The following is a 23,238-nucleotide window of genomic DNA, read 5'->3' on the forward strand; positions in this document are numbered from 1 at the left end:
AATGAGCTTTTAAACAGGGAAAGGAGGAACCTGCCCCTTATTGGAGTAGGCCTTCACCACCGTCTGCCTGATCCACTTAGAAATGGTCACAGCAGATGCAGCCTGCCCCTTACGAGGTCCATCCTTAAGAATAAAAAGAATCTGATTTCCTAATCGGTTCAGTCACCGCCAGGTAAATCTGAAATCGCCCATACCAAATCTAAGGAATGTAAGGCAATTTCCTTATGATCTTTAGACTTAGGACATAGGGATGGTAGCACAATGTCTTCATTCAAAGGGAGGCCTTTGAAGCACTGACAACCAAAATGAGATCCAACAGAGGTATCAGAGATCGCACCGGAGGAGCCAGATGGCAAACTAGCTGCACAAAAGTGTGAACCAAAGACTTTGCCGCCAACGGCCTTTGGAAAAAGATAGCCATGGCGGAAATCTGGCCCTTGATGGTGCCCAGAGCTAAACGTTGATCTACACCCAATTGTAGAATGATAAACGTTCCTAGAAGGAGATTACCTAGCCTTCAACAGCATAGGAATCACCGACCCTGACAGCCCACTGTCTTAGCACCTGGTTTTCAATAGCCACACCATTAAAGTCAGCGAACGTAAAGCAGCATGGAAGATTGGTCCCTGATACAGAAGATCTTCCCTAAGAGGAAGTTTCCAAGGGACGTCTGCTACCAGCCGTACCAGGCCTGCGTACCAAGACCGGCGAGGCCAGTCTGGTGCCAGAATGACTAATTCCTTCTACCTTGATTCTGCGTAGCAGTCGACAGAATTTGTATTGAAGGAAAGGCATAAATCAGGCAATACTGAACCCAAGGGGCCACCAGAGCAACTGCACCGTTGGCCAGAGGATCCCGAGACCTTGACACAAACCTCTGTACCTTACTGTTGAGGCAGGAAGCCAGGAGGTCCACATAAGAGGTCCCCCACCAAAGACACAGTTGATGAAATACCTTCAGGTGAAGAGACCATTCTCCCGGATCCAAGGTCTGCCGACTGAGAATAGTTCACTTGCCAATTCTCTACCCCTGGAACGTGCACAGCAGAGTGAGCCGGAACATATTGTTCTGCCCATCTCAAAATGCCGGCCACTTCCTGGGCCGCCAGGGCACTCTGTGCCCCCTTGATGATTGACATATGCCACAGCCATAGCATTGTCCGATTGTATCTGCACAGGGCCCCCCTGCAGACGATCCGTCCACTGAGACAGGCATCTATGGTGATTACAGTCCCAATACAGGGGAAGAAAAGACTTTCCCAGATGAAGGGCTGGGGAGTGAAGCAACAATAGGAGAGACTCCCTCGAACTCCCAACTCAACCGAATCAGATTGTCCAATGACAGCTGATCCTTGCGCCTTTTGATCAGAATCTCCCTTTGCAGTGTGGAACTGCGCAAACGAAACCCTTCAAATGAGGAGACCATGAGACCCAGCACTTGCACGCAAGTCCCCAGTGATGACCGATGGTTGGACAGAAGGAGCCGAACAGCCTTCTGTAGCTTCAGCAGTTTTGTTTGAGGAAGAAACACCTGCGCTGACGCTGAGTCCAACGTCAGACCCCAAGTAATCTCCAGCTTTGTGGACGGAGACCAAGCAGATTTCTGAAAAATTCAGTGACCACCTGAACTCCTACAGAGTTCACACCGTAACTTCCAAGCAGGCTTCTAGAGCCAAGGAAGACTGCACGCAGAAGCAGATCGTATAGGTAACCCGGTACCGCGATCCCCTTCTGCCGTAACAAGGCCAGAACTGGGGTCAAAATCTTTGTGAACACTCAAGGAGCTGAGGTAAGACCAAACGGTAATGCCACAAATTGAAAGTGCTCCTCGCCAATGGCAAAATGAAGAAAACGCTGATGCCCGACATATATTGGAATATGAAGGTAAGCGTCCTTGAGATCGATAGAAGCCAGCAGATGTCCTTGATGAAGGAAAGCTACTACTGTGCGGATGGAGTCCATTCGAAATTTCTAAACCCCAACAAAGTGGTTCAGAGCCTTGAGATCCAAGATCGGACAAACTTTGCCTTCCTTCCTGGAAACAGATTTGAAAAACTCCTTGTGCCAATAGGTCCTGCATTGCTCTGTAAAGGCCATGTAGCCACTCTGGAGACAAGCATAAGTTGGAAGGAAAGAACCTTGGCAGGGGAAAGGACCAAAACTCGATCTTGTAACCGAACCAGATCGTGGACCCATTTGTCCTGAATGAGCAAGGTGAGGGCGCCCCTTCAGGCTGGAGAAGGATCGTCTGCGCAACCAGAAGCGCCCGCTTTGGACTTACCATTCCAGGGTCTCTTTGAGCCTCCCGCAAGAGTTAAGGATGGATCTTGAGCCCTTTTCCTGCGAACCAGCCATACGAAAAGGCAGTTTGTGAGCCGAAAAGAGGGGATCCCGCTTACGGCAAGGTTCCTTGTCCTTAGCAGCCTGTGGAAGCAAGGTACTCTTGCCTCCTGTAAGGCCTCTAATGATCTCTTTCATACAGGCACCGAGCAAACGGTCACCTACAAAGAGAATCAGTCTGTACCTTTTAAGAAGCCTGGTCAGCTGACCAGTACTTCAACCAGATCATGTGGCAAAAGATCACAGCCGTCACAGAATCCCTGCCGGCCAGGGGGGGCGCATTCAGGGATGCATCACAAATATACTGTAAGCCTTTATCAACTGATCCGCCAGCTCAGAAGAATGTGACTCCCCTCCAGATCCTGGCGCAAAACCTTTGCTATCACCTTGGTATCCCAGACCTTAACGGAATGGGCTAACATCGGTCTTACAATTGAACCAGCCACAGTGAAAAGGTACCGGACCAGAGCCTCGGCTCTCTTGTCCACGGGTCCTTAAAAGACAGGGAATCTTCCACCGGCAAAAGTGTGGTCTTCTTCAGCCTGGAAACTTGAGAGTCCACTGACGGTGGGTCCGTTTCTTCAGAAGAGACTACTCAAAGGGATATCTTCTAGCAAAATGCTTTGGTATTCCAACCATGCGTTTCGGGGAACCCCTCTGACTAGTGACAATCTCAACAAAATGGGCAGGAAAGTGAAAAACCTTATTCACCTTGGAAGGTTTGAGGGTGCCAAATTGCACTGGTGTCGCCGACTCAGCAGCAGCTGAGTCCTCCCACTTTAAAGTTTCCCGCACTGATACAAAGAGCCTCCACCAGCGCTTTTTCATGCGTGGCTGCAGAGGACGACTCATCCTCAATATTAGAGCACTCAGCCTGCATGGACGCAGATCCAGTGGGCTGACTTGTCCACGGTGGCCAAATCCACCTCAGAATCTGAGGAAACAGGATACGGGTGAAGGTGGGGGGCGCTTCTTGCCAGGCCTCCTTTGCAGGGCCATTATCTACTTTGGCTACTAGTGACTGCAGGGCTGCCATCATGGCCACCAGGGCAGACAGATCCAAAGGGTACCGCAGCTTCCAGGAGTGGACTGGGTGGTGAAACGAGCTCCCCAGGCTCCATGACCATAAAGGCTTAGTTAAGCGGTACCGCAGAACAGCGTACAGGTAAATATGAGGGATGATAATAATGGAGCTATGGACGAGGCAGAATCCCTATGGGTAGAACTTAAAAGGGAAAGCACTATAGGGAAGGTAATATTGGGCGTATGCTATAGGCCCCCCAACCAGAGGGAGGAGGGGGGGGGGGGAGGAGGCGGACCTCCTTTTACAGATAGGATTGGCAGCAAGGATGGGAAATGTCATAATGGGGGACTTTAATTATCCAGCTATAGACTGAGCAGAAGGAACCGCGCATTCAGCCAAGGCTCGGCAGTTCCTAAATGTTTTGCAGGACAATTTCATGGGTCAGATTTGGTCAGATGGTGAACGCATCGACAAGAAACAATGTGGTACTTGACCTACTGATTACCAACAATTCAGACCTACTTACGGATATAGAAATACGGGGCAACTTAGGAAACAGTGAGCATAGGTCAATACGTTTCAGTATTACAGTAATAAACACAAGGGTAATATAAGGACACTGAATTTCAAAAGAGCCAATTTCCCAAAACTGCGCTCTATGCTAGAAAATATCAAATGGGATAGAACCCTGGGAACAAAGAACATGGCGGAAAAATGGGAGTGCTTCAAGAGCATACTAAACAAAAGGGATTGGCCAGTGCATTCCAAGGGGAAATAAATTTAAAAAAGCAAAACTAAACCCTGGGTGGCTAAACGCCAACATAAAAATGCATATTAATACTAAAGAAAAGGCCTTAAAAAAATACAAGGCTGATGGGTCACTGGCAGCATTCAAGCATTACAAAGAGTGCAATAAGAAAATGTAAAGACGAAATCAAGGTGGCTAAAATAAAACACGAGACACACAGCGGAAGAGAGTAAAAAGAACCCCAAGAAATTCTTTAAGTATATAAACAGTAAGAAAGCGAGGCCAGAACACATTGGCCCCATAAAAGACAAAGGAAATTTGGCCACAGAGGACAGAGAAAAGGCGGAAGTGTTAAATAATTTCTTCTCTTCAATCTTCATAAAAGAATCGGGGGGGGGGGGGGGGGGGGACGCTACACTAACCCAGCTTGTAATGCTAAACTTAATACACCACCTCAGGAAGTACCCACATGGCTAACAGAGGATACACTTAGAACTAAACTAGAGAAACTTACCATAAATAAATCACCGGGACCGGATTGCTTGCACCCGAGGGTTCTTAAAGAGCTCAGCCAGGTGATTGCCAGACCATTATTCTTGATCTTTAAGGATAGTCTACAGATGGGTATGGTGCCTGCTGATTGGAAAAAAGCCAACGTGCCAACGTGGTACCAATATTTAAAAAAAGGGCCGAGATATATCCCAGGTAACTTTAGGCCGGTCAGCCTAACATCAGTAGTCTGCAAGATTTTGGAGGGGATGTTAAGGGACCACATACAAGACTTTAGTAATGAAAAAAGGTATTAGTAGTAATCAGCATGGATTCATGAAAAATCGTTCTTGCCCAACCAATCTATAAACCTTCTACGATGAAGTGAGCTGCCACCTATATAAAGGTAAGCCTGTAGGTGTTGTATCTGGACTTTGCAAAGGCATTTGACACCGTTCCCCACAAACACTTACTGTACAAACTAAGGAATGTAGGTATGGACCATAGGGTGAGTACCTGGATAGAGAACTGGCTCCAGGGGAGAGTCCAGAGGGTGGTGATAAATGGGGAGTACTATGACTGGGCAGGTGTGGAAAGTGGGATCCCCAAGGTCCTGCGACCAATCCCGTTTAATTTATTCATAAATGATCTAGAGGAGGGGATATAGAGTACAATCTCAGTATTTGCGAATGATACTAAACTAAGCATGCCAATATCTTCTATGCAGGATGTGGAAACCTTACTAGCGGACCTGAACAAAATAATGGGATGGGCAACTACATGGCAGATGAGGTTTAATGTTGAAAAATGTAAATGGGGGGGGAACGACCTCTGGGTGAGTCTAGGATGGAAAAGGACCTGGGGGTACTGGTGGACAAAAGGCTTGGCAGTGGCATGCAATGCCAAGCCGCTGCAAGCAAAGCCAACAGAATACTGGCATGTATAAAAAAAGGGGATTCACTCCAGAAATAAAGAGATTATTCTCCCACTCTACAAGACTCTGGTCCGGCCACATCTGGAGTATGCTGTCCAGTTCTGGGCACCGGTCCTCAGGAAGGATGTGCTGGGAACGGGAGAGTCCAGAAAAGGGCAACAAAAATAATTAGGGGAACGGAGGGCATCGGCTAGGAGGAAAGACTACAAGCACTGAACTTATTCTCTCTGGAGAAAAGACGATTGAGGGGGGATATGATATCAACGTACAAATACTGTACTGGTGATGACCCTAGCATAAGGAACAAACTTTTTAGAGAAAGGGAATATAATAAGATGTGGCCACTCACTAAAACTAGAGGAGAAACGGTTTAACCTTAAAATACGCAAGGGGTTCTTCACTGTCAGAGCAGTAAGGATGTGGAATTCTCTTCCACAAGCAGTCGTATCAGCAATGGAGCATCGATAGCTTAAAAAACTATTAGATGGGCACCTTAAAGACCACAACATACAGGGGTATTCAATGTACGCTTAACAGCACACAGACACCATAGGTTGAACTTGGACAAAACCAGCGACTGTAAAAGCAAGATGGAAAAATCGGTCCTTGGGACAGCAGATCCTCCCCTGAGGGGGAAGCGGTCAAGGAACGTGGGCTAGTATGGAACCACTAAGATGACTGGAATCCCTTCTGCCTCAATCCTGCGTAGAAGGCTGGGCAGAAGCTTGAGAGGAGGGAAGGTGTAAATCAAAAGATACTGACCCCCACAAGGCCACTTGCGCGTCTGTGGCTTCTGCCAGAGGATCCCTTGACCTAGCCATAAACCTCTGCACTTTTCTATTGAGCCAAGATACCAACAGAGCCAACTCAGGGGTGCCCCACCGGAGACATAGCTGATGAAACACCTCCGGATAAAGAGAGCACTCCCCGTGGTCTAACGCCTGCCGACTGAGGGAATCCATCTGCCAATTTTCCACCCTGGGAATGTGTATGGTGGAGAGGGCTGGAACGATCCGTTCTGCCCACCTTAGAATGCTGGCTACCTCCAGAGTCGCCAGGACACTTCTTGTGCCCCCCTTGATGATTGACATAAGCCCTGGCATTGTCAGATTGAACGCGCACTGGACAACCCTGAAGACGAACTGTCCAATGATCCAGACACAGTCTGATCGCTTGGAGTTCCAAGACATTGATCGGTGATCTGGACTCTTCCAGTGTCCAGATCCCCTAAGCAGAATGCTTGCCAAGGACGCCTCCCTAGTCGGACAGGCTGACATCCGTGGTGACTTCTGTCCAATATAAGGGGAGAAGAATTTTCCCAGCCGAAGTGCTGGAGAATGAACTACGTCGGCTCAGTCAGATCGGATTGTCCAGAGACTGCGGAATCTTGTCCCATTTAGCCAGAATCTCCCTTTGCAGGGACCTCGTTATGTAACTGTGTAAAACGGAACTGCCTCGACGGTAGACACCATCAGGCCCAGCACCGGCATCCAAAACCAGAGGGATGACCATTTTTTTGGAAAGCAGGAGGTGAATTGCAGCCTGCAATTTCTGGAGTTTGTCCAGAGAAAGGAGCACTCTGGCTAAGGCCCGAGACCAGAGTCCGACCCAGATAGTCCAGCTTTGTGGACGGAACCAAAGCAGACTTCTGAAAGGTCAGAATCCAGCCGATCTTCCCCGCAGAGTTTGTATTGTGATCTCTAGGTGCACCAACTGCACCAGGATGCACTTACTGCACGTGTGGCATTCAAGGTGAAAAAGGAAGAAAGACCCAGGAGTCAGCACCAGGGGAAAAAGGAGGAGCTCCCACAGCTGAGATCGCCACCAGAGGCTCCTCTGTAATGGCTGCCACTATTTAACATGCCGGACCAACGAAAAAATGGCCGGTGGACTACACAAACATGGCCGCTGGCTATTGAAAACAGGCTACAACAAAAATGGCCACCGCTTGCCACTCCACAAGGTTCGCAGGGACTCAGGACCACCAATATTTAGGGGGGTCTAATAGAAAGGAGGGGAATCCACGGGTCCGACTGTACCAGGAAGGGCCCCATGTTCACCCCAAAACCCTCCAGAGGCAGAGGCGGGACAGCTACTCCCCACATCAGGAACCAGGTGGGCACCCTCCAGACAGAACCTCCCTATCAAAATGAGCAAAATGTCGACCAGGAGGAACGCTGCGACTTAGGCGGAGACCCAGTCGAATGCCAACTCGCAAGGCGTTTAACTCGCAGGACAGCCCCCATCCAGTGGGGCTATGTCGCCGTCAAGCTGTGGTCTGCGCATGCTCGCTGGCCAGACTGGAGTGACCACTGGATCTAGATTATCCAGCCCGTCGCCAAGGTCGACAGTTGATTGTAGATCACAGGAGGAAAAAAAAAAAAAAAAAAAAAAAAAAAAAATTTAATTTTTGTTAAGAACTTACCGTAAAATTCCTTTCTCCGAGTCCTGACAGTCGTCGCCTCAGAGCCAGAAAAGTTGAGCAGCAACTTTTCTGGCTCTGAGGAAGGGGGTTCGCCCCTGAAACGCGTCAGCCCAGACACAGCAGCCCCATGCGGCACTCTGCATGCCAATTTGCCACATATGGGACATTGGCTACCTTGGAGATTGTATATGCAATGTTGATGTGTGTAATATCACACCTGCTTTGTGAGTATATTGTATACTTTTTAATATTTTAATAAAATTGTTTTAGTGGTGATGCACTAGGTCAGTGCGCCCCCTTTTTCTTTTGTCTTTTCTCTCAGTTGGTTCTTGATACCCTTGATCCTGAGGGGGCAGCAAGACCATTGGCTTTTTTCCACCTAAGTCTGAAGTGCACCTCCCTTCCCTCCGTCATATCCTACTTGAGCGCAGGAGATTTGCTTTACCTCTTCACCAGCTGACTGCGAGGACAGCGATCCCTCAGGTAGGGGGCATCCGTGGTGACCTATCAGCATCTGAGGACCCCACCAATGATGGTGAACGCAGCAGCCATTAGCGGCTAGTAACCTTTTTAAATGACAAAAATCGACCTTGGTTGCCAATCTTTTCAGGGTTGCTGAAATCGCAGCCAGCGACTGCGATCCGGAAGGTTCGGTAGTCGCACTAAGGGGATCTGAGGGTGACGTTACCACCTGGGACTCCCTAGTAATGCACAGAAAAAAAAAAAAAAAGGAGTACTGTCACTTTAACTCCGCGGCCTGCGGAGTCCCCCTTAAATATATACAGATAGAGTGCACAGAGATATGCCCACAAAGACCCCAGTATGTTACCACCTTCAGAGAAAACCTCCTGAATACATCTGCAGCAGGAAGTGAGTCACAGGAAATTACATCAGTCTGGTATGTGAAAGGTCACACAGCCTGTGTAGCGCCATAGGGCTACACAAAAATGGCTGCCAATGCAAGTCTTTGTGAAACACAGGGAAAAATGGCTGCCCCATACAAGTCAATAGGAAAAACATTTCTATTGCCCACACTAAAGATGGCTGCGCCCATGGCGTGCCATGTGGTCAGGGACCCCCATAAATGAAGGTCAGAAGGGATCTACAACCAGACCCGGCAGGAAAATGTATTATTTCCACCCCCCCCCCCCCCCAGGGAACCAGGCATGGCAACAATAGTGCCCCCCAGGGGACGGGAGAGGGGGTAGGGCACAGGACCGGGTAACCTGACAGACCAGGGGTATCTTTTAGGAAGTCCAGGTCCCATTATCCCAAGGAAAGGGGCCCACATTCCCGTACCCCCCAAGACCACCAAAGGGACGGGGGGGGGGGGGGGGGGGGAACAGAGGTCATGCATTTACTCACCATACCATGGACCGAGTGGGCTCCGCTCCGGACAGACTACCTCCCACCCACCTGGAGTGGGGGTGCAGCCAGCAGAGAGGTACGCCGCGACTCAGGACGTTCCAGGTTGTCACGTCCCAGCAAGACATCCACTCGCAGGCTCGTCCATATCCAAAAAGAAGCTCCGTCATGGCGAGGCCTAGTGCGGGACTATAACATGCTCACGCTCGTAGGCCAGGCTGGGAGACCTTTTGGATCTAGATTATCCAGTGTGAACTCTCAGCCGGCATTGCTTGTAGATCACCAGGAGGATCCCCCTGAATACTAACTAGCAAAGTGAGTAAAGATAAAACAAAATCTTGTTAAAAGAATAAAAAAAACCTGAGACTGAAGTCCCAGCAGGAAACCTAGGTCCTACTCGTTCACTAGGCAGAAACAAACGGTTTTGCTGGAGCAGGGTGTGTGGGGTTATGCCTATAGGGACAGCCCCCGTGGGCGTGGTGAAATGCTTTTTTCCTGCCTAGTACTACTCTTGCAGTGCCTAGTACTACTCCTGCAGGGGGCAGCATAACCCAATGGATAAGTAGTATGAGAGCTGCGTCTGTCAATGGACAATAGAGAAAAGTGAAGAGCTGTGAATACTTTCCAGATGCACTGTAAGACGTGAGATCTCGTGACAGTCTCTCCAAGTTGACAAGCTAACCTGTCAGCCACAAAAAACAAGGATTTTTTTTTGTGGAAGACTTCGTACCTAAACTGCATAGTAGCAAAGCAGTACTACAGGAAGCTTGGATTATTGGGTCAAAGCCAAAAAAATTAAAAAAAAAAAAAACACACACACACGGTATAAAACAGTCAGATCTAATTGATCACTTCACTACAGGACGCAATAAAACCCAAAAGATAAGGATGTTAGAGTAAAAAAAAGCTTATTACGTATTGGTTTCTCAGCTCTGATATGATTAGCCGTAAACTGATATACTCCTTTTCATCTATTTCTGTCACAGTACGTCGATAATCTTCCTGCAAAAGATCAGAAACAAAATTATTAATATTGAAGCAGAGTTCAAGTTTTATTTTAGTGTGGTAAGTAAATACTAAGAGGCAGAGTTACAGACATAACCTAAAACCACAAATAGCTTTTTATATTAAAGCACCATTTGTAATTCAAGTTGAGACATGACATAACTCCCAGAATATATATTTGATCTATAGATTATGATGACGCCACAGCAGCATTCTGTGATCTATAACCAAGCATAAGCATTATTGTTGGACGGTATGATATAGTGCAGGATCTGGGGATACCATTCCTATCAACGTTAAATAATCCAGTCACAAATTCTAATACTCACCACATGAGGATATTTTGCTATTTTGGAAACCAGTTTGGCCCGAGTGATATAATATCTAAAAAAAGAGAAAAAAAAAGAAGGGACCATATATTAAACATACTCTTTTGCATGTTCTACTTCTGGTGTTATCGGTTATCCAAGTAAATTGATTTTTTTGACAAAGGGTATTCTCACACAGTAAAATTAAATTAAATACATTTTGCCTATTCAAGGCAAAGTTACAGGTACGCGCTTGTAAAAAGGATTTCAACTGCTAATACTCCCCTTTGTCGTAATTTCTCCCTGCTCTAACAGAGTATGTAGTGCTTGGTTGTGTCCAGAAAAATCTCCAGACAGGAACACTGCAAAGTGAGGCAGTTAATCCATTGTAGAAGTAATGTCATTAGGTCTTCAAGCTCTGACAGAGGAGCAAAGCAGTGAGGAACAGCAGGGAAGGATAATATGCAGGTAGGGGTTGTTACAAGAGAACCAGTTACTTTTAACAAGCAACGGGACAGAGTGCCTATAATGCCTGTGGGGAGGAAAAAATAAAATCACACACAATCATTTAGTACCTCATTTCCACCTTTGCATGCCATGTCGTTGACTTACCTCTTGGATTTACATTTTTACTGAGCGCCTGGAATACAGCTAATTGCTATATTTCTGGCACTTCGACCTCTGGTCTCTGGGCAGAGTGGCTGCATTCGACTCTGCAGCTGCTGGAGCAAACACAGATTGCTCTGTATTATGTGAAACTGTCACCAACTACAAAGCCTTCCGTAAAGAAACTGCAGGGGGGTGGGCAGAGCTGTTTGAGAAAGCTGTTGGTACAGTATTGTATCCCCCCCCCCCCCCTTCGATTGGTTGAACTGGATGGATTTCTGTCTTTTTTCAACCAGACTATGTAAAAAAGTCTGCAAAACTCAATTTGGTAGTAACAGCAGTAGACAAACTCCCAGGGGCAAGCTTACCAGTCAAGGACTTGGATGATACAGAATCCTATAGGCCAATATAGAATCCTTTGGAGAGAGTATGGGAGCATGTCTGTGGCCTGTTTGATCCGTGAATTGGGTAAAAGTCTTAGACGACCATGGTAACAACCACAGCCAAAAGCGCAGAGGACCAAACCACACCTAACGGAGCCAAGAAGTACTTTGAGAATAAAACGGTAATATCAGAAGACAGTATGAATCCACATCGCAGATGTCAGCACCATAAGTAGGTGCACTGCAAGCTGCCTCAGGGTCAGTAGCTGTAAGTGAAAAGGGGGCTCTTTGTAGATATGGAAGAGGCCTTCTCCATGTACCATCAGCTACTTAAGGATAAAAAAAAAAAAAAGGTAGTTCCCAATGCTCAAGCTTGACTGGCCTACTTTTACTAAGCGAGTCTTCAGAGACCGTGCAAGCATGGAGGCAGTGCCAGTAGCTCTGGACCTGGAAAGTGCTTCACGTCTTCCCAGAGCTTGAAAAGTGCCCCACAGGGAACCTAGTACCTAGAGGTAACTTCTAGGTTATCCTTCAAAGCAGTCCAGTGGGGTTTGGATGCATTATTCCAAAATCTAGGCTGAGGGTGACTGTGTTGGATAGTTTCAACAGTAGAGAAGACTTTAGTGGTAATTCAGAGCTGACTTAAGGAAACATTTGAAAAGAAAAAAAAAGTGCTAGAAAAATAATAATAATAATAATATTATTATTATTATTATTATTATTATTAATAGGTTAATCTTTAGCACAGCAAAGCTGAAAACAAAAAAAAAAAAAAAAAAAATAAGTGGACAACCAACCATTCTTCTAGGACACCAGCAAGAAACTGAGGCATACTGATAATAGAGTTCTCCTGGGATGCCCTACAGTTTTGTTTCCCAGTACAGGAGTCATTCAGGTTACACTGCCACTGTAGGTGCAGTGTAACCTGAAGGTTAATGTCTTCTTGTGCCTCTCGATGGATAACAATGGATAAGACAGAAATTAAGGTTCGGGTACAAAGCATGACAAGGTTCTTCAAATAAATCCTCCCCTTTTTGTTTTTAAATAGTCAAGGGCAGAAGAGGAATAGGCCAATTATGACTAATTAGGTAACTAACTTTAAGTGTTAAATAAACAGCAGTAAATAGAAGATTTTTTTTCCTTCTCTTCAGGTTGCTTAAGGCTCGGTTCACATTTATGCGATGAGGGAAGGCTGCGAATTCGCAGCCTGTTCCCGCATCGCACACGCACCCCCGGCAGTTCACACTGCCATATGCGATACGCTGGGGGCGTCAATGTAATCTTAACGACACCCCCAGTTTGATCGCATATCGCAGTGCGATTGTGCAGTTCGCACAGGAGCGGATCGCACAAGTGTGAACCGCTGTGCGATCCGATCCTGATGCGGCTGCAAAAATGCCTCCTGTGCGTGTTTGCTCCGGGTGCGATGCGAATTTAGCCATACAAACTGTATGGCTAAACTCGCACCGCACAGCTGATCGCATGTAATGTCGGAGCAGTGCGCTCCGACATTACATGCGAACCCGGCACTCGCAGAAGTGTGAACCGGGGCTTAAAGAACATGCAAGCTGAAACTCATCCCTTTGACCTTCAGATGAATGGAAGAGTAAACCCGAAGTACTATTCTATCTCTTTAGCGGGAGTCTGAAGAGTTTTTATAAATCTCGTCAGAAAGTCTGTTTTGACAGCAGCGGCTGTAATAGCTACTGAATTTACACAACTCCGAACTGTTTAAGAAGTAGCGGGTATTACTAGGATTGATTGTTTTCGGCCTGTGTAGCATGCCAATGTCCACAACTGGTTAAAATGTATGTAATGAAGTCACAATGCTGAACCGCCACACACTCCCGGTATCCAACTCTCAATTGTACTAGTGCATCATTGGTCTGGAGCTAGAATCATACTCTCAAACTTTCTTTTGAATGAGGGGGGTGGAGAAACAAAACAAAAAACCCAGCAATCAGAGTACCTCTATATCAGTGTATAGACCGTATCACATTAACTGCTCATGGAACAGGATGTACCTTCACGCTATCAGCTGTCCTTTAAGAGCACATTGTTGCTCCTCCCATCTAGTCAAGGTTTTTGCCTCTTTCCTATTTTCCACGTGCCTAAAGAGTTAAAACTCTAGAAACTACAAGAAAAGCAGGTGTCAAAAGACTAGTCACAATGGATTGCTTGTGGCCTCCCTGCAGGTGACCTTTCCCCCTTTACTTTGTTCGGCAGCGTGTGCGCATGTGTAGGGGTGGCCATGTTGGTAGAGGAAGGACTTTACTTCCCCATGTTAGTCTTATGCAAGGTGAACAGTGCGTAGCACAGTAAGGATATCACCAAACCTCACTTCAAATCTCCTTAAAAGAGGTTGTAAACCCACTTTAAAGACTTTTGCCTATAGGTAAGCCCATAATTAACCACTTTACCACCGGAAGATTTTGCGGTCTTAAGTCCGGGCCACTTTTTGCGATTCGGCACTGTGCGACTAACTGACAATTGCGGTCATGCAACGTCGTACCCAAACGAAATTTACGTACTTTTTTCCCCACAAACAGAGCTTTCTTTTCGTGGCATTTGATCACCTGTGCGATTTTCATTTTTTTGCGATATTAATAAAAAAAAAAAAAGCGACAATTTTGAAAAATATTTTTCTACTTTGACAGTTAAATATCCAATATATTACATTTTTGTCATACATTTAGGCCAAAATGTATTTAGCTACAGGTCTGACAAAAAAATTCTCAATGAGCGTATTTTTTAACCGCTTTAGGACCGGAAGATTTTACCCCATGCCCGACCAGGCCATATTTTGCGATTCGGCACTGCGTTACTTTAACGGACAATTGCGACGCTGTACCCAAATTAAATGTATGTCCTTTTTTCCCCCACAAATAGAGCTTTCTTTTGGTGGCATTTTGATCACCTGTGCGATTTTTACTTTTTGCGCTATAAACAAAAAAAAGAGCGACAATTATGAAAAAAAAACACACAATATTTTTCACATTTGATTGCGAATCAGAGGTATGGTGGGGGATGTGCAAATACGCATCCTTGAGGTCGATGGAAGCCAGGAAATCTCCCGGGCTCAGGGAGGCCACCAATCGGAGGGATTCCATGTGGAACTTTTGAACCCGCACGAATCGGTTCAGAAACTTTAAGTTCAGAATAGGACGCACCTTGCCCTCCTTTCTGGGCACCGTGAACAGATTCTAGTAAAAACCCCGAAACCTGTCCTGATGTGGCACCGGGACGATCACCCCCTGGGCGAGGAGATCCTGAACTGCCCTTTGGAGATCTTGGAAACGATCTGGGGTCAAATGAAGATTTAAGGGAAAGAATCTGTCTGCAGGGCGCGATCAAAATTCGATCTTGTACCCTGATCGAATGAGTTTCTGAACCCATCTGTCCTGAATCTTGGCCAGCCAAGGTTTGGGAAAACAGCGCATACGTCCCCCCACCCCTGAAACGGGTGAGGGCGCCCCTTCAGGTCGAGGTGGACTGGCCTGCGGTGCCAGTGTGGGCGGCTTTAGGCTTGCCCGCCCAAGGCTTCTTCTGGCCACCAGAGGCCTTGAAGGGTTTGCCCTTGTCTTGTGCCTTGAAGGCACGAAAGGACCCCTGGTTAGGTTTAAAGGAAGGGCCCCGCTTACCGCGGAAAGACTTGCCCCTGGACACCTGGTGCAGCAGTGTGCTTTTACCCCCCAGTGACCCCCCTTAACCAATTCGTCCAGAGAGTCCCCAAAAAGGCGATTACCAGCATAAGGGATGTCAGACACAGTCTTCTTAGAAGTCTGGTCGACCGACCAGCTTTTCAACCACACGATGCGACGGATCGTCACTGCTACCACAGATAAGCGGGAGACTAAAGGGGCCTCATCCAAGGCCGCGTCACAGGTATAGAACAGCCTGAATAATTTGGTCCACCGATCTCCAGAGTAGAAGGAGGGGTGGAATAAGCCACAAGGGTGCGTCTCAGCACCTTAGTCCACTCCACCACAGCCTGAGAGAACATTACGGAGGCGAACACGGGTTTCATCAAGGAACCTGCCACCATATAGGAGTGGCGGATAAGAGATTCCACCTGCCTATCCGCCGGGTCCCTGAACACTGGCGAATCCTCCGCAGGCATCAGAGTGGCTTTGTTTAACCTGGATACCGTGTGGTCCACCTTAGGTGCCACAGTCCAGCGCGAATCCGTCAAAAACGCAAAAAGGATAACGGTACTGAAACCGCTTAGGCACCACAAAATTGCGCTTTAAATTGAGCCAATGTTCATTCACTGTTTCGGGAACACCTGAACCGACTTCTGGGTTCTGGGGGTGCCAAAGGGAAGACCGCTTACCCGGCAGGTGGGGCTTATCTTCTAAATGTAGAGTGTCTTTAACAGAACTAAAGAGCGCAGACATTGCCGTGCGTTCTCTGGCCGACCCGGAGGGGGAATCCTCCCCCTCCTCCTCCGCCCCACCCGACAGAGGACTGAGACCCCTCAGAGGGTACACTGTCCGTGGCAACCATATCTAGCTCCGAATCAGAAGATTGAGAAAACCTGGGCCTTTTCTTAGAAGCCCGCTCAGACATCAACAGATCCACTTTGGACGCTAAAGTCGCAAGTGCAGCAGTAAGCGAGATTGCAGAGGATTCAGGAGTACCTGAACCCTCCACCAGAGCTGGGGGGAATTTGCTATCCTGGGACTCCATAAAAACACACTTCGAAATTTTATGGCGCTGGCCCTTTAAATTGGCCATAGTGGCGGTTCCCACCGCAATGTACCGCAAAGAGACTTGCCTGTGCTACTAGGCACTGAAGGATATACTGCCAGCAGACATATAAACCTGCAAAAATAGCAGAAAAAAAAGCCCCCCAGAAGTGTATCTATACAATACCACGCTCCAGCTCGATTCAGTGCCTGAAGAAAGGAAGTGATGTCACACCACTAGAGGCCGAACATAGGTCTGAGCCACAAGAACATGGTTGCCAATGTAAGTCTATGAGGGAGGCTCAGAGAAAATGGCCGCCGAGCACATGAGAAAAACACATTGCTACACTAAAGATGGCGCCCGAAAGGGCGCCAATGTATTACAGAGAAAATGGCTGATGCCCTTACATGAGGCCAAACAACCTGCCCACACCCGAAATGGCAGCCCCGCGATTTTACACCACTGTGGCCCCCACAAACATGTCTGAACCCCCAAAACGTTGCATAAGCACACACAAGGGACACCCGCAAACCCCCCACACCGCAGCAGGACCGTTATAGTGCCCCCCGCAGAGACCGTGAGGGACACACGGGAACCATACTGACATGAGGGGGATATCACAGACTCCAAAATAGACTGGCATCCCCATAACAGAGGCCCCACAGACAACCCCGACAGAAAATGCCATAGACAGAGGGGTAGCATGGTACTCACCAATCCAGCGAAAACGTGGGTGCCACTCTGACGGAAAGCCTCCCACTCAGGGTGGGGGTGCCGTCAGCCGAACAGGACGCTAGCAACACGCGGCGTACCGCAGTGGAGACATCCTAGTAGCCGCTCCACAGGCTTTGTCCCTAAGGACAGGGACAGGTCGTTTGCGAGGCCTGGGTGTACGCATAGCCTGCTAACAATGGCAGGCTGGGATTCTGTAAGGCTCTAGTACAACCAGTGCGATTCCCAGCTCCGCAAACGTAGTCTTCCGAAGTCTTCCGAAGCGCAGGAACAAATAAAAAGCTATCAGTGTAAAGAAAAAAAATCCCTTAGAAATAAAAATTAACAGAAGAAAAGGCTGAGACTGCAGCCCCAGCCAAGGGAAGCCTGCCTACTCCTAACTAGGCAAAAAACAAACTGGATTGGGAATGCGGCTAGCAGGGGAGTATTGGACCAGAGGGACAGCCTCCTATAGGTCTGTCTATGCAAAGTTTTTGTGAATGTTTCTAACAAAATCTTCTGCCTAGCTTACTCCTGTGGATAAGACCAATACCTAGTAGTGAAGACTGTATGAGTGGGCGGCTACTGACAGAGGAAGTAAGAGAAAACAGGAACATGTTTGGGGTGAGGCTCTCTGCCTACAGTAACCTGAAGAAGCAGGGTGCCATCATCTCCTGTGAGACCTTTAATGATCTCTTCCACAGAAGCTCGGAACAAGCAGTCCCCCACGAAGGGGAGATCCGTCCGCACCTTCTTGGAGGCCTGGTCCGCAGACCAGCAGTTCAACCAAATCATGCGGTGTAGTCACTGCTGTCACAGACAGCCTCTGAGAAAGCTCGGAAGTCATGAGCGAAACATGTCATCGCTACGTCATCACGTAGTTTTAATGGAATAGACTGCTGCCACACAGCCTCTGAGCTTACCAGCTCTTGGAATCATCGGAGGAGGAATTCACGAGCAGTGAGGTTGCTTACTCAGCCCAGTGAGCACAGCAAGAGATGGAGTGCAATTCCACAAGTCGGCTCGCATACTGTAAATTGGTGAGACAAACTGCTTCTCATTTCTTTGGCAGGAACACTGCTCATCTTACCTGTCATCTTCCTGCCTCGCTTTACTGGCATTTCTACACACATTCATAACTACAACTCAGGGACCTAAGGGAACTTTTCCTTATTCCATATAACTGTGTGTATAACAAAACTGTACGGATCAAGAACTATTTTTAGCCGGGCTTTATTATCTTTAACTACCGGGACTGGTAACAATGATTCAATATATACTGATTGAATGAATTTTAATGGCTACATTATCTCAAATGCATAAATACCTTCAACATCTACAGCCAGCTATTTGTCATCTTGGACAGACTATATAACTTATGGTATAATTCATAGTGTAGCCTTCGTGTCAGTTTATCAGCTGATATTTCTGCTGCAATCACTCAGTCTGTCTCGCCTTTCTCCCCCCCGCATATGGCCAATTAGACTTATTGCTCTAATCTACAACACGGTTTACTAGGACAGTCTTTGATCTTCTACTTTTGTATTTACTTCTATTGTTGGGCTCATCCAGAGTTATATGCCTAGATATTATCCAAAATGCCTCTACTTTAGAGATGTATGCCTGAATGCAGGAGTGTCTGTGGCAGCTGCTTATCCCCAATGACAACGTTGTCAATTTTATATCTTTTTGGTGAAGGTGTTACACATTTTTTTTACTTATTGGATTTTGTTTTTTCCAATAAAGTGATCCATTTTTGTACATGGAATCTCTTGAGGCTCTTCCTCTTTAATCTTATGTGTTTAATTAGTCTAGAGGCCACCCTCATGATAGATTAAAATAGTATCCCATTATGTCAATATGAAAAGCTTTTCATAATAGTGGCAGGATTCATCTGTATAAGGTTTTTCTTTCCTACCGCTACACAAGTATTCATAGTAGAGCTGGATCCCTTTTATAGATATTTAGGTAGCCCATTATATTAAAGTCTGAGAAACCAAGGTTATGGCAAACACCGGCCTTAAAATTGAGCCTGCACGGTAAACGGGTAGTAGACCAGAGATTCAGCCTTCCTGTCTACAGGGTCTTTAAAGGACGGAGCATCCTCCACTGGTAACAGGGTGACTATTTATTCAACCTGGAGACCTGAGAATCCACCATTGGTGGAACGGTCAGTTTCTTTAAGGAGGGACTCCTCAAAAGGATACCTCCTAGCGAAACGCTTCGGTATCACAACCATGCATTTCTGGGAACCCCACTGGCTAGCGACAATCTCGTCGAAATAGGTAGGAAAGGGAAACACCTTAGTCACCTTGGATGGTCTGCAGGTGTCAAATTGCACCGGCACGGCCGACGCAGCATTTGCTGTGTCCACCAGTTTTAAAGTTTCCTGCACTGATAAAATCAATGCCAAGTTTCCTGCACTGATAAAATCAATGCCTCTACAAGCGCCTTTTCTTGCGCAGATGTAGTGGAAGAGGAATCATCCTCTCTCTATCAGAGCACTCGAAATGCGTGGACGCAGACCCCGTGGGGTGACTCGCGTCCGCGGCGGCCAAATCAGTCTTAGAATTTAATACAGGTGAAGGCGGAAGGCGCTTTACTAGGTTTCTTCTGGAGAGCCACATCCACTTTTGACACCAATGAATGCAGGACCACCGTCATGGCCACCAGGGAAGACTAAGACCCAGAGGGTCCCCCAGCTTCTAAGAGTGGGTAAGGTGGTGACACGTGCTCTAGGGGCTCCATGGTAAACTGTGGCCCGCCAGCAAGTTCAATAATAAAAAAAAAAATTCTGTAAAAACGCTGTAAAACCCCCCCACCACTGCACCACAGGTCCCAGCATAGCAGGCAATGCTGCTATAGCAAAAAAAATGGGAGTATAAACGGGAGTAAATGCATAATGTGCTAGTATGCATCACATACTAGCACATTATGTGACAATTACGTGCAACGAAGCCTGCTTTGTCCCTGCTGCCGGGCGCATCCATCTTCACCCGTCGTCTTACGGTCTGCGGACTCTGGCTGTATTACTGGCCTGAGCCACGTGACGTCACTCCCGCGCATGCACGGACGGCCGTTTCTTCAGAGCGCATGCGCCAATGACGTCATCGGCTGCATGCACTGTAAAATATCTCCTAAACGGTGCAAGGAGATATTTACAGCACCTATAGGTAAGCCTCAATATAGGCTTACCTATAGGTAAAAGTCATTAAAGTGGGTTTACAACCACTAAGTTTTGCCAGAATATCAGAGAAAATATTATAAGACATCGTTAGAAGTAAAAACTAAAAAAACATGCAACTAGATAAACTGCAAGGAGGGATATTTGTACAAACGATAAAAAAAAAAAAAAAAAACACAGCAGATCCAAAAGCATAAAGTCAACCATCCAGCCAATGCATTTAAGGGGGTTAAATTGGCTCTCCTTTATCAGGACTGTAAAATAAATCGAATACATCAAAAAAAAAAAAAAAAAAAAAAAAATACAACCATGTGCATGAAAGAGTTAAATAAAAAATCTATTAAATAAAAATCTAATTAGCCTATAGATTCCCCTTTCTCCCAGCAGTTGCAGTGAACAGTGGCCAAGAAAGGTCTTTTTGGGCCTGCATATCTGGTACGGTTTTATACATGCGGCCTTGTACTACACAGAAGATAAACAAAATGCCAGATGTGCCCACGCCATAATGCCTTACCTGGAAATCTGATCAAGATAGGATGCTGCTTCACTCTCCACTGTTCGTAACTCAGCCACTGTCTCTTCCTAAACATGAATATAGCAGAAATACAACATTAAGACAAATTCATTATGTAACGTGGTTGATGTAGTTGTGGATCAAGACCAAGTATCTTATGGCCATCATCCGCTATCTATCTATATATATATATATATATATATATATATATATATATATATATATATATATATACATACATACATACATACATACACACATATACACACATATACATATACACACATATACATATACACACATATACATATACACACATATACATATACACACATATACATATACACACATATACATACACACACATATACATACATATACATATACACACATACATATACACACATACATATACACACATACATATACACACATACATATACACACACACATATACACACACACATATACACACACACATACATACATATACATATACATATATATATAAAAATTAGCTTATTTTTTTCTAACAGAACTCTTTAAAAGTGTAGGTCAGAGCAAAAATTGCCTTGGTTCCTGATTTCCTGTTATGTGCTGACAGTTTTTTTTTTTAAAACTAAAATTACAAGAAATTGTGTCAGCCCTGCCCAGGTCTCTTTTGCTGTACTACAACACACCACAAGAAAGGAAGAGTTGTTCTGTAGTCCGAGAAAAGATCTGGGATCAGACTGCCCGAATTTAGACTGTAGAATGCAGGACAGCTCTGGATTTCGAACAGAGCCTTTTTATTCTTTGCACTTTTTGAGAAAACAGAACACAATGCGGTTCAACACCTGGCACTGAAAACGATGATACTGTCCAGTGGCGTAATCTCCAGGTCCCAAGCTTTACCAGGAACTGATAGAAATCACGAGACTGCTATATACTGCAGATGAGAAAAGTTGGAGGCATCAAAAAAGTCCCTCTGAGTCCTTATGCTGTCATGTTCCTTCCTTGCTGGATCAACATGTTGCTTTGGGTGTTTTTGCTGCTGTGACGGCAGCCTCTCGCTCTGCTGTGTTTGAAATTCATTTGGTGGCGGGAAATAACTGAAGAATTGTTATACTAACACTGGTGTTGCTGGTTGTTCACACACACACACTAATATATATATATATATATATATATATATATATATATATATATATATATATATATATATATATATATATATATATATATATAAGAAATAATAAGTGGCCAATTAAAATACACAATAACCAAAGCTGCTTAGCATTTAGGGCATCAACTGTTCACCAGGGTCATGATGTGGGTCTAAAAGCAACCATCAATAGTCCAATCTAAACCTAAATTTGGCGCTCAGGAAATCCAGGGCTACCTTCATGGGGTATAAAAGGAATGCTTCTGGCCACTAAAGTGCATGTTACCACACACAAAGATTGCACAACATTTTGAAAACCTGTGTTATAGACCTTTCTTCCTCCATCGCCACCATTAGCTGCCCATGTCACATTTCAGAGTTTTACCTGGATAGACACTCCAAAATTATTACCATCTTCTATCCTTGGAATAAGAAGCTGAACCCACATTTTTACCTAAAGGGAAAAAAAAAAAAAAAAAAAAAAAAAAAAAAAAAGTTAAAAAACACAAAAGTAGGCAGTTAAGTTCAGCCTAGGAGTTTACGGATTACAAACTATTCACCCCATTATTTTTGAAAGTATGGAAAGCTTTATGGAGGAACTTGCTTACCATCTCTCTATTATTTTACTTCCTTCACCAATGGAGAATTACAAATTTTGGAGCAAGTATGAAGTTGTGCTACTTCCTAATCATTGAACAAACATGTTTACCCCAACAACTTCTACAACTCCAGTTTTTTGTCTCTTAGCACCAGCATGTGTTGAGAGCTTTAAAGCGGAGTTCCGGGCACAAAAACGATATTTTTTTTTGTGCCCGTCCGCTAGTTCAGCCTGAAAAGGAATTGGATAGTTAGATTTTTTTTTTTTTTTTTTTAAACTCACCTTGTAATTGACGATCGTAAATACTCACCTCAGGGTACTTCCTCCCTCGGAGCCGCGGCTCACCCCGTCACTTCCTGCGCTGCGATGATTCCTGGGAGCTAAACGTCATCGCTCCCAGGAATCAATGCGACGGCACCAGCCCCGCTCGTCACTTCTGGGCGACGCCGCATTCCCCTGCTAAACAGCTTCTGGGCATGCCCAGAAGCTGTTTAGGAATGCGGCGCCGCAAGTGAAGAAAGGGGCCGGTGCGGCGCATTCTGGGAGAAGAAGACGCGGAAGAAGACGCAGAAGAGGACCGCACCGGCTTCAGCTGCCCATAAAGAGAGATGGAAACGCTGTGGAAGAAATTTTATAAGTAAGTATTTCTTCTAAAAGGTAAGTGCGAACCGGGACAGATCAGAGGCTAGCCATTGTGGAATGTGCTAGCCCTGACTGTCCCGGGGGTATGTTCATTAAAAAATGCCATCTGTGCCCGGAACTCCGCTTTAA

The 23,238-nt window shown here is 45.9% G+C and overlaps 1 protein-coding gene and 1 long non-coding RNA gene across 2 annotated transcripts in view; one reads left to right on the forward strand and one right to left on the reverse strand.

Annotated features, from left to right (window-relative positions):
- LOC309566786 overlaps positions 1 to 23,238 on the forward strand; it is a 1,174,540-nt gene that overhangs the window by 106,621 nt on the left and 1,044,681 nt on the right. The gene's annotated exons all lie outside the window — the stretch shown is intronic.
- Positions 1 to 23,238, reverse strand: part of PSME3 (proteasome activator subunit 3) — a 64,380-nt gene that overhangs the window by 1,363 nt on the left and 39,779 nt on the right. Inside the window, exons 7-10 of the mRNA XM_082272092.1 lie at positions 22,255 to 22,323; positions 20,726 to 20,793; positions 10,660 to 10,714; positions 10,241 to 10,327 (exon numbers count right to left, since the gene is read on the reverse strand). Of these exons, the coding sequence (XP_082128218.1) occupies positions 10,241 to 10,327; positions 10,660 to 10,714; positions 20,726 to 20,793; positions 22,255 to 22,323 (279 nt within the window). The remainder of the gene's footprint in view (positions 1 to 10,240; positions 10,328 to 10,659; positions 10,715 to 20,725; positions 20,794 to 22,254; positions 22,324 to 23,238) is intronic.

The sequence above is a fragment of the Pelophylax lessonae genome (genome assembly GCF_965119305.1).
Source record: "Pelophylax lessonae genome assembly, chromosome: 11".
In the NCBI taxonomy this organism is placed as follows: Eukaryota; Metazoa; Chordata; class Amphibia; order Anura; family Ranidae; genus Pelophylax; species Pelophylax lessonae.